The sequence below is a fragment of the Ophidiomyces ophidiicola genome, assembly GCF_022830035.1.
Source record: "Ophidiomyces ophidiicola strain CBS 122913 chromosome Unknown scaffold_51, whole genome shotgun sequence".
Lineage (NCBI taxonomy): Eukaryota > Fungi > Ascomycota > Eurotiomycetes > Onygenales > Onygenaceae > Ophidiomyces > Ophidiomyces ophidiicola.
Genome location: NW_026054691.1, coordinates 58,560 through 71,062, shown reverse-complemented (window position 1 = coordinate 71,062; position 12,503 = coordinate 58,560). Strand labels below are relative to the sequence as shown.

Here is a 12,503-nt window from a genome sequence, read left to right as displayed (position 1 = left end):
TAACTTACAATATGTAACTTTTGAATATGTCTCTGAATTGTCATGCCCTGACTTGTTTTGAATGATCTATTGTAACTGATATGTGAGGATATAACATTCTCAAATATAATCAAATTTATATACTATATATTGTCTCAAATAACATGTGTATAATATGTATAACTTCTATAACATTTACAGAGTCATATACATAAATCTTGATTAAATATAAAGTTTGATCTATAACTCTTCTGGGGTTAATTCAAAGCTTATTCTATAAAAGTTTATTTCAAACTTTATTTTCTAATAGAGTTACAGCAATAAGATTACTATCATAGTATTGCTTATATAAATTATTAATGAAGAAAAAAATAATAAATTGAGATGACAAATTACATTATAATATGATATTACATCATATGAAATGTCATCATATGTGACATCATCAATAACATCATAAAATTCAATGTTGCATAGTTTATTTTCAAGATTAAACTATTGCACATTATATTCAACTTTAACAAGTTTTATAATCAGTTATACCAACTTTCTATAAATCTACATCATAGATATTCTGATTTATAGAAAGTATAAGCCACTGAAACCAGAATTTATAAAATGCCTCATATAATAATTCAGTTTTCTAAAAAGTATAACTACTTTTTACAAAACTATTGCAAGTATTGCACAATATACTGCATCATACTGCATCATACATTACATCACACATGATGTAACAGTTATAAATCAAGACAAGTATGCCATAACTTACATAACTTAAACTCTAAACTCACAGTCTATAAATAAGACCAAAACCCCCACTGCAAAATGTAATTAACAGAACAATTCAACAACTTCTTTGAAAATTCATTAACTACTTCTTCTATACTATTGTTTTCTGAACTCTATTATCACTGTTCTCACCCTACTCATTCACCAAAACCTTATATATAACTATATACTTATATATTTATATATATTTATATAGTTATTAGTGAGTATATTCTACTAACTAAGCTTTTGTTGTATGAGCTTCTACTGCACATTGACTTGCTCACATGGTAAGTACTGATAGTAACTCACTATTATTGTTGTGGTCATGAATGTTTCATATGTGCAAAAGAAACATTCATGAGCACATGCCATAATCTTTTAATAAAACTGTTAGTAATCAGTATAAAGTGAGAGCATTCCTACTTACAATAGTATTTTTGACTTGAAAATGTCAAGCTTTATGTGCTTCACAGTTGCAGAGCTTTTTGATTCTATCACATATTACTGATTAGTACTGAATCTGATCTATCAGTATCAGTAGCAACTCAAAGAAACTATTGTCTATAAGTCAGCTAGACTGACTGTTGGAATCCCTTTGAGATTCCAATGGAACAAGACTGAATGTTAATTCCAATTGAGTTGATCTCAATCCCTTCCCAAAATTTGAAAATTGGTTCCAATTCTATTCCAAAATATGAAAACAAGTTTCATTCTCTTCTCAGTTTCAAATTTTCTATGTTATGTTCCATTCCTAAATTTCTCTATCTCTAAAACAACTTTAGTTTTTTTTCAAACTTTATTTTGAAAGTGTATTTTTACACCAAAATATCACAAAATGGAAAAATTGGCACATCAAGTCAAAATGCATATATACATTTGTATATGATTTTGGATCTTTGGTACCAAAAATAGTATAAAATAAGATTTTATTTTAAGTTTAGGGAAATTGAGAATCTCCATCCCTAATTAAATAATTTCAATTTCTTTAATTTAAGTTCCATTTCCATCCCAGTACTTGAAACTCAAGTTTCAGTCCCATTTCAGTTTGAACTATCAAGTTTCAGTTCCATCTCAATTTTCCATTAGTGCATTAGAAATGGGATTTCAGTTGGAAAATCTCTGTCTCTGTGATCAGTTTAAAGTCAGCAAGCTTCTTTCTCTTCTCTGACTGAAATAGCATTACACTGTCAGCTTTTTTGAATTCTTTTGTAAGTGCAGCAATTGCTGCTAGAGTCATCAGATCACTCAGATCAGTTAATGCTGCAAAAGCAGCTGCATGTTCACAGACAATAGTAGAAGTAGAAGTGAGAACTGTGAGAACATTTTCAGTTTCTTCTAATTGTTACTGATCAGAAGTAGAATCTTATTCTGCTAATACTGTCATAATTAGCTATTCAGTAATAACTAGTACTGAATAATTGTATTGATCAGAATGTTGGTAGCAAATCAGCAGAAGAATAGAGAGAATATATGTCAATCTATTACTAAAAACAACTAATTAGTTACTAGTTTCTAGATAAAGAGTCAAATAAGAAGCAATATTCAAGACTTAATCTTGAGTTAAAGCTGAAATCTCTGTTTATCTCTGCATAAAGAACTCAATTTTATGTGCATAGTGAGAGACTGTAATAAAATTGCTTTCAAGCTTAAATTGAGCACATTTAAAAGCTTGAAAAAGCATGCAGTTTAATATGAAAGAATCTGCTTATCTTCATAATGTTGCAGTTGTAAAGTAGAAGAAGAGAGCAAGAGTGAGCAAAGTGAGAAATATTATTAGTGTAAGAAGAGAGAAGATGTGCACACAAAATTAAGCTAGACTATATTAGAAATAGTGTACACAATGTGTTCTTTTACATAAGTAAAGTGAGACAAACTCCACATATTGTATTCTTGACATAAGCTGAATTATGTAAACTTAGTGAAATCTTTCATTAAGTTCTCTTTTATTAGTAGTAATTAGATAGTAGAAAAGTATAATCATCTGTTATCTTACAATATCATACTGAGCATCTTTATAAGTGACTGTTTTGTTACAGTTACTACATTCTGAGTTCTTTCAAGATCTTCTGATACTTCTAGTAATATTTAGTAACTTATTCTGATTACATAAGATTAAGATCTGTTGAGCCACTTCACAACATCTGAAAACAGTTTAGCTAAAATCATATCAATTGCACACTGGTACATGTTTGAAATCAGTAATTATCAGTTAAGATGTTTGATAATCACATGTCTGAACATCTGAAAATTCTAGAATTCAAGTGAAACAAATTAAGTTGTACTGTTTTCTAGTCTTAGACTCTTAGTCTCTAAAGTCTATAGAAATTTTCCTGAATAGTTTTATCATAACTTAATACAAAAGAGATTAACTATTACAACTGAAATAGTTTTTATTAACTGAATATTAGAGAAATAGATCAACAGTTCATTATAAAAGATAAATTTTAGAAAAACTCTGTTTCTACATATTTATATATCACATAGACTGACTGCAGAGACAGAGATTTCTCAACTAAAATCTCATCTCTAATGCACTAATGGAAAATTGAGATGAGACTGAGACTTAATGATTCAAACTGAGATGAAAATGAAACTTAATTTAAAGAGATTGGGATTATTTAATTAGAAATGGAGATTTCCAATTTCCCTAAACTTATAATAAAACCTTATTTTATACTATTTTTAGTACCAAAATCATATACAAATGTATATATGCATTTTGACTTGATGTGCCATTTTTCCTATTTTGTCATATTTTGGTGTAAAAATACACTTTTAAAATAAGATTTGAAAAAAAATTAAAGTTGTTTTAGAAATAGAGAAATCTAGAGATGGGACTTAAAATATAAAATTTGAAACTGAAAAGAGAATGGAACTTTTATCCATATTTTGAAATGGAATTGAAATCAACAATTGAGATTGACATTCAGTCTTGTCCCATTGAGATCCCAAGGGGACCCCAATGGTCAGCCTAAATTATCACATAATATTTTCAAGACATGCTAAAAATTGTGAATTAAGCACATTTTGTAAAACTGTTACAAGTATTCAAAAGAATTTGTTCTACTTTATGAAGAGAACTTCTGAATTAGCCACAGACTTACAGCAATGTAAGTAGTGTGCAATTATGAACTTTTATATAGTAAGATCAAGTAGTAAACAAAATGAATGAGCTCTGCTTCTTTTATAATATATCTATATAAACTGTTTATCTTTCATGTTTAGCTGTTTGCCATTAGACTTTTCACTTTCCACATTGTGATAGAAAATAATGTGGCAGATTGATGCTGAATATTTTAAAATAAATATAAGTCTGAATCACCTCTTTATTGCAGTGTTTTAGAACAAACAAAACTAAAAGAATAGAGTTTATATTCAGATTGATTCTGTCACAAGATGAAGTTACAAACAGCTCTGTATTGTGTACATAAAAGAAAAAATACTGGGGATTCAAAAAAAAATTGTCTGTGGAGTGCAAATGAAACTATTTGATCATGACATCAATACAGTCCAGGTCAGCAATTTCAGTGTTTTTTATCATGTCTTCTGGATTAAGACATTCACCATCAAAATATAGCATGATAGCCTTGTCACTGGGAATGCTCATGGCATCACGAAACAATTGAATAATGAGGCATACTTGACTTGCAGTAGCAACTTTGAGCCTGAATTCTTCACAGCAAGTACTCCTTAAGGTAACACGGATTATATGGTCTGGTATTGACATATTCAGTGAAGTGTCTACTTCATCTTCCAACTGCTGTTCCTTGAGCACATTGTTTCTTAGGCCTTCAAAAGCTTCTGGAGTAACTGCCTCCATATGCACCCGCAAGTCACCAACCTCGCCGGAAGAACCGGGGGCCAAAGGCAAAACACCAAGACTTTTGCATGTGGTAACATCAAACAATCGTTTTCCTTGCCAGGTAAGAAACACAGTTGAAGCAACAGTAGGATCCAATACTTGCTTTTCACACCATGCTTTCCGTACATCCCCAAGACTCTGTGAAAATCGCCGATGGATGAGCAGCGGCCGCGTTTTATTGAGTGGCGATGTGATCAGAATTCTTACAACTGGATCATTGGAATAGTATTCATCAACAGCACCAGAAGGCACAGTATGAAAGCAAGTTGACCTTGTATATTTCAATCCTACCCCAGGCCATTGAGAGCTTGTTGGGCAATCAGGTGTGGTTGTGGTGTCATTGTTTTGGTGAAGCATACGCGCCCTTTCACGAGCCTTTCGTACAAGTTCAGGAAATTCCTCATCAGACTGCGACTCATCACAACTATTATCAAGGACAATTTGCGATATTGAAGTGTCTTTTGTGGACATTGTCACATTCCATTCATTCTTAGTTGATGCTGGGCCGGAGAAAACTTTCATTGAAGCCACAGGTAAGATTCCACTTTTAGCATCTCCTAGACTTGACTTGTAAATGGGATTTCTGGTTATGTGACAGCCAGTTGTAATGTGGGTATTCGCGGAAGATCCAGCAATGTGAGCATGATGGGTGACTGGAACATCATCATTGGACATGGTGGTGTTTGTATTCTGTAAGTCGTTCTGTATTTGGCTGGATGGGGAGTCAGAACAAGAGTTTTCTCTTTCATCTTCTGCAACAATATCTGAGTAGAGGTGCGATGAGCGACGGTAGAAATCAGTAAGACCAGTTGGGAGCTCAGATGTAGCCCAAGAAGGCTTGTTAAAAAATGATGCCATCATAAAATGCCGAATTTTAACATAGAATAATTACAGTAAGGAAATGTCAGAAAAATAGGAAAACATATCATTGAATAATAAGTTAAATAACTACTAGAGATGGAGAGATTCAGAAATGTATTGTAACACTGTACTCCATATTGTTGTTGTCTGTACAAACTGGAATACTATCAGACGGCAGAGGACCATAGCGGAATCGCGGATCTCTGCACTACCAATTTTCTGTGCTGTTACGTAACATAATTTCTCACTGAACGCCCGATCTCACCCAACAACCACTTCTTATGAAATTACCACTACACCTTCAAAATACAATTTTTCAACAACCATGTAGTAAAATTAATTAAGCTATTAGTTACAGTAAGTAGGAAAGGAATGAAACATAAAAATTAGTATGATTAATCCAAAAATCAACAAAGTGATCTAATAGCTCAATCTTTACATGTAACTGACATTTCTGACTTCTTAAGCTTCAAAGCAATTGAAAAATCTTGCTTTAATGTTTGAAAGTTTAATTGTAAGCTTATTAGAGCTGTAGAAAGCTTTTCTAAAGTCTTTTTAAATATTACAGACTCTGTAGAGTGTGTAGACAAAATAAAAGTTTCTGACATTAGATTTTTTTAATAGATCTTCTGCACAGTCTTCTCTTTCTAAGTTTTTTTATACTGTAGAGCTCATTCTTTCTTTACTGTCTGTTTCAGAGCTTTACATTTTTTTTAGTATTCTTTTCAGTCTGTCTGTAAGCTGCAGCTGCAGCTTTATTCATCTTTTTTTTAAGTCTTTTTACTAACTGTTCTTCTTCATAAATTACACACTGCTCAATATACTTATTAATTTAATTTTTTCTTAATGCAGTTAGTTAAAGCTTCTTTTATTTCTTTTGTATTCTTTTATTCTTCTTCTTCTACTTTTTTTCTATGATTTTGACTCTCATTTTCACAATCTTTGAAGAAGAAAAGAATTGAGCTTTATCAGCTTATTTAGAATCAAAGAAACTTAATACTTTGTCACACTGATAGTATTTTTTTTCAATTTTTAAAGCTATAGCTAGATCATCTCTTTCAGTCTTTATAATCATTTTTTTAGTGCTATTTTCTCTAGAGCACAATAGACTTATTTATGTCTAGAGATGACATTAACTCTTTTTAAATAGTTTAGTAGTTCATCTACTCTTCAGTATATAGTAGATGTAGTAGACTCTGATGCAGCTCTCTAAGTGTCTGAAGTTCTAGACTGTATAGATTTAAACATTCTATTAGAGTCTAATAGTAAGATGCTGACATTTATAAACATATATAATATATTTTCTGATGTAAAAGCTGCTGCATATGTAGATTTAAACAAAATGTAGAAATTTAATTTTATCATTTTAATAAAGCTCATGTCTTGCTGAAGAAAGTTGTTTAGTTTCTTTCAATAATAGTGCTGTACTGATTCAAAAAATTTAATATCTAGAGACTGTAAACAGTGTGTAGAGCTGAGTGAAAGAATAAGTAGTAGAATTTTATTTTTATCAGCAAAATTAATGAACTGCATATTAATATGAGAGACATACTCATTCAGTATAAGTAAATATTTACTCTGTTTACTGTCTGCAGAATTAACTTTGACTTTAGTCTCTTTATTAAATAATTTCAATTCATGAATTTTATATTTATTATTAATTCATTCATTTTCTGATACAGTAAAGTAAGTTTAATTTTTTTATGATTAAAATTAATAAGTTAAGTATTTTGCATGTCTCTAGAATCTCTCTTGTAAATGAGAGTCAGTGTAGTGAAGAATTTATCAGCACAGATATGTGTAAATAGAAAGATGAACTTTCAGTTATCATTCTATACAGTACTTAATATTTTATTACACTCATAAACTTATAAAGAGATCACTCTTTTAAATGTATTTACTAGTTCTATAATAAAGTCTTTTTCATTGAAATTGTAAATATTTGTAGATTTAAGATTATATTTCTTGATTTTTTCTCAAAGCTATAGAAATTTGTATAGTTAGTCTTAACTCAGTGAAAATCAACATTAAATCAATAAAATTAACAGATATTACTAGATCAAAAAATGAAGAATAGTATATAGAATTATGAGCAGCTTTTTTTTTTTTTGATTAATATTTCATAGAAAAATACTAATAAGTCAATTTTCATGATATTCATTAAAGCAAGACATTCAGTTGAATTCTACATCACTTTATAGAATCTCATTTACTAGATTTTATAAAAGCTGAGATGTAGCAGAAAATTCACAATTTATAAAAATATTAATATGCTCTAGAAGAGCTTCTTTCTGCACATCTGTAAGATTTCTTAAATATAGAGAGACAGCTTCACATCTAGAAACTTATATGTCTTTAAAGTGACACATTAATATAGTTACATTGATTTTGTACTTTTTGGTAGTTTTGGCATAACTAGAAGTTTTCTGCAAGCATAGATCTTCAATCATTAATTTAATAGCAGCTTCATTAATCATTTTATTGAATTTTAAAAGTAGAGATCTACAGTAGAAAAATTGATCACTTTGTGAATTAGATCACTTGGTGATAAATTACATTAATCATTACCACTACATCATAGTTTCAACATTGGTGACAGTAACAACTTTGTATTTTAACTACTATGTAGTAAGAGCATACTATCTACATTGAATCTACTATATAGTAATAACAACATTTTTAAATCTAATAAAGAAATGATTTGCAGATGAAACCATGAAAAATTTTCATTCATCTTTTTCAAATCTCTAAGTCACTCACTAACTCTCTTCTACAGTAGAAATCTATGTGATTTCTACTATTCTACTAGTCTAGCTAGTAGGCGATTCTCTAAAATTCTACTAGCTAGGCTAGTAGGCAATTTCTACTATTCTACTAGCTAGACTAGCAGGTGATTTCTACTAACTGAGAGACTACACAAATTCTACTATTCTACTAGATTTTACTGTTTTCATAGTTTTTGTGGACTTAGAAATTTTCTGAAACATTCTTTGTATGTGGATGTAATTGTACTTGTGGTAGAAATAGCTAGCTGTACTTCAATACAAAACATTACTAAAGTTAAATACACTTAACAAAGTTAACTTCAATTAACTCTACACAAGACAATGTTGTGAATACTGACTCAAGTTATGGCAATCAACAAAGATAATATTATGCAATTGTTGTTTCAATGTTGTGCTGAGTTACTACATAGTGATTATCCATGGCTACATTGCCACTACTGTAACATTATGGTATTCCACAGATCTGGAATTCTGGTATGGGAACAGGTGATGGTCATGTGACTGAGAGTAGAATCCATGTAATTTGTTACTGAATGACAAAACCCACAAAGCAACCAATTTTCTACTATAGACCTCTACTTTCAAAATTTGATAAAATGATCAATGAAGCTACTATTAAGTTAGTAATTAAAGATCTGTGCTGAGTTCTGACAGAAGACTTTTAATTATGCCAAAAGTTAAAACTGTCAAAAAGTATGAAATCAATGTAACTATATTGATGTATTGCTTTAAAGACATACAGATCTCTAGACATGAAGTTGAAATCTTACAGATGTACAGAAAGAAGCTCTTCTAAAGTTTAAGTTTATTAATACTCTTATATACTGCACATTTTCTGCTACATCTTAGCTTTTACAAAATTTAGTAAATAGGATTCTATAAAGTGATGTAGAATTCAGCTGTCTTTCACTTTATTGAATATCATGAAAAATATATATATTTAAACTTCATTATAGTCTTTTGCAGTCAGTGGCTATCTGTATAGACACAGAATTTATTCATGATTATTGAGGATATACATTGAATGGGAATAGTAATACTCAAATACAAAGTTATCTCAAGATCATAGCTTATGTCTTTTCTCTATAGAAATTCAGATTACAAATTTTTGATTTTTCTTGATGACAAATGAAATTACAAATGAGTGGCCGAGCATTTAATTCAATTGAATAAAGTGTGCTAATTTTTAATCAGCCCATGCTGTGGTTGACAAATTTCCAAACAGATGCAGAACAAGTATACATATAATGTCTTCTACATTAAGAGCATTCGTCTTGGGTCTTCAATGTAATCCTTAACCTTAACACCAAATATTAGTTTTCAATATTGTAAATACAAAACTCGTGACATACCTTTACTAGAAATGTAACTGCTTCCCGGCCATCAAGCAGTCGGTGATCATACGTTAAGGCTAGGAACATCATCTAGTGGTCGGTTAGTAAAGATCAAAAATATTAATCAACAAAGGCGATATACCGGGCGGATTTCAATCCTTCCATCTACAGCAACTGGTCGGTTTTTAATTGCATGTAGTCCCAACACCCCTAAATTGCAATTGTTAACTACTAGAACGTACGCATTGTTTTATCGTGTCCTCACCAGTTTGTGGAAGGTTGATAATCGGAGTTCCCATCAAGGATCCAAAAACACCCCCCTATTGCGCCAATTAGCATCATCAACAAAGTCCATGGCTGAATACTTACATTGCTGATGGTGAATGTACCACCAGCCATATCTTCGATAGTTAATTTATTATCACGAGCCTAAAGAAGCAGTGAGTCATTTATTCATTAGAATGGTGATCTAATGTACCTTTTGGCCCAGATCTGCAATGGCTTTTTCGATCGTGATAAGATCCATGCCTTCAACGTTTCGAACAACAGGAGTCACAAGGCCTTTCTGAGTTGCAACCGCAACGCTGATATCAACATAGTCTCTATAGACAATTGTGTCGCCGCCATTTTGCCCTTCAATCGATGCATTTACCGCAGGAACTTCTTTCATAGCTAAAACACATGCCCGAGCAAATGCGCTCATAAACCCTAGCTTGGCACCTGTCTTTTTTAGAACTTCTTCTTTGTATAATTTGCGCAACTCCATGAGTGATGACATGTCTACTTCATTAAAGGTGGTTAATGATGCTGCTGTATTCTGGGATTGCTTTAGGCGTTCTGCAATACGGAGTCTCATGCGATTCATCTTCACCTGGGTGCTTGTTAAAACTCATATTTCATTGCACAAATATGCTTCACATACCCTGCGTTCTTCACGATTTCCAATATTTGCATGAGTAGCACTTATGGCCTCTTTGACCTCCACAGGGAAATGTTCTGTTGGGGGGTTTGATTTTGTACTTTTTGTGGTTGTTGCTTCTTCATGTTGTGCTGCATGCTTTTGGACCTTTTGTGTTTGCTGGAGTTTCTCCGTAACAGTATCTGACCTTGTTGTTGTTCTATTCTCTTGATGGGCAGGCTTTTCTGTACACTGCTCCAACTTAACCAAGTCCTGTCCAACTGTGACCGTGTCCTCTTCATTTGCTAAAAATTGTTTGACTATACCGGATGCGGGTGCGTTTACAGTAACGTCAATCTGGCCATAAATTAGTGTCATAGACGCGTTGTTTGAATGTCAGGCGGCTTGCCTTGTCAGTCTCTATTGTTGCGAGTTCCTCGTCTCGTTCAACGAAGTCACCAACCTCTATTAACTTATTTAATAAGACTGTAGAAGTGGGAAGAAGATAACGAGGACATGGGCCACAGGAATATCAAAAGGCCATGCGCTAGAGGGGGGTAGGTCAACATACGCTTTGAAAACTGTTTTAAGGTGCCCTCCGAAATCGACTCCGCCATTTGTGGGACTTTGATAATGGTGTCCGCTACTACCTATTAGAATAGTGTATTCAGAAATAGGCACACGTGTAAACAACCATAGAAGCGTAGCTGGTATCTAGTTATTTGAGGCCTAATTGGCCACACGTTATTTTGACTGTAAATTATCTGTGAGTAAGCTGGTTTGATCATATTTAGCATAGAGTTGCTTATATCGCACCCTTTGACTGCTGGGGTCCATTGTCCTGCTTGTCTGCTTCCAGAGCCACGCTGTCTAGTCAAAAGTGATGACAGAAATTTGATGGCAATGGGTTGCTTCCGAGAGATACCACATGAAAAGAATTGATTCAGGCCAGGAGCCACTATACGGCGAAATTGGAAACGAGGTGCCATAGTGGGAAATTGTAAAATGCGGACCTCTTTTTCACTCAGTTGTTGTTTTTAAAACGAGTTGAGTCTGTAATAAATAGTATTATGTAACTAGTTACTGACCAATGAGTTATGTAACAGTTACCTTTTACTGTCTACTCCATATGTAGTTAACTAACTAACTAATTAGTTAACTAACTAGTTACTTTTATCTTGTCTTACACTACGGAGTATGACTTCAACAAAAGAAAAACTTTGCAATTATGAAAGTGCTAACGGTGAATTTTGTTACATGCGCTGTGAGAAGCTGCAAAACTTCTCCTGCTTCCTTCCCCCTTCATTTCCATCAGGTTGAGTTGGAACAACAGGAAGTTGAGTTCTCTCCACAGTTCTTATCCAACATTTTACCGCGCTTGGATTGGGATGCCTTACGAATATCGGCAACTGAGGTTTTTTGCCCATCTGACGCGTTGAATAAGTGTTTGAACTGAGCCAAATTTTTAGCTTGGATTCGAATTTTTGCCGGAAATGATGCCTGATGCTTCCCACCAAAATGAATGGATGCTCCGAGAGCTCCACCGTCTGTTAATAGAAACCTGTATTATCAAGGGTAAACTTGTTTGTGGCAATTGTGGACATGAATATAGTATCAAAGAGGGAATTGCGAATTTTTTGCTACCCAACCATCTAGGTATTGGAACCCCAATCTGTATTAGAAGCCCTTCATTTTATGTCAGTGTGCGTATTACTGACTCTTTGTTTTGTGTATAGTCTGATGGATGGAGTATAATGCTAGCGATGAGCATCCAACAAGACAAATACCAGTAGTATTCTTCCTCTAACATCAAGAAGAAGATTGAAAAATTTCAAGGGATGACTGAGTTGGTAGTTCTGAGAGTTTGAGAGTACATCAAATAGGGAACCTGATAAAGTAAAATATCTGCATCACCACTAATTTTTAAGAGAATTGCTATCATTGTTAGCCTAAATATTGGGCTCCAAAGGTAGTAAGTATGTTATTAATATGTCATAAAAAGTGGAATG

General features: G+C 32.6%; 2 protein-coding genes across 2 annotated transcripts; both read right to left on the bottom strand.

Moving 5' to 3' along the window:
• Positions 1–4,237: 4,237 nt before the first annotated feature.
• On the bottom strand, positions 4,238–5,473 carry LOZ57_006705 (uncharacterized protein; the record flags this gene model as incomplete). The annotated part of the gene is made up of 1 exon (XM_049255720.1): positions 4,238–5,473. One exon carries the CDS (start codon positions 5,471–5,473, stop codon positions 4,238–4,240), a length of 1,236 nt encoding a protein of 411 aa, XP_049105311.1.
• A 4,043-nt stretch (positions 5,474–9,516) lies between these two features.
• KGD2 (2-oxoglutarate dehydrogenase complex E2 component) lies at positions 9,517–10,872 on the bottom strand (the record flags this gene model as incomplete). Its single annotated transcript, XM_049255719.1, has 6 exons — positions 9,517–9,561; positions 9,615–9,686; positions 9,839–9,916; positions 9,966–10,025; positions 10,075–10,467; positions 10,519–10,872. The coding sequence occupies 6 exons, from the start codon at positions 10,870–10,872 to the stop codon at positions 9,517–9,519; spliced, it is 1,002 nt and encodes a 333-aa protein (XP_049105310.1).
• Positions 10,873–12,503: the final 1,631 nt, after the last annotated feature.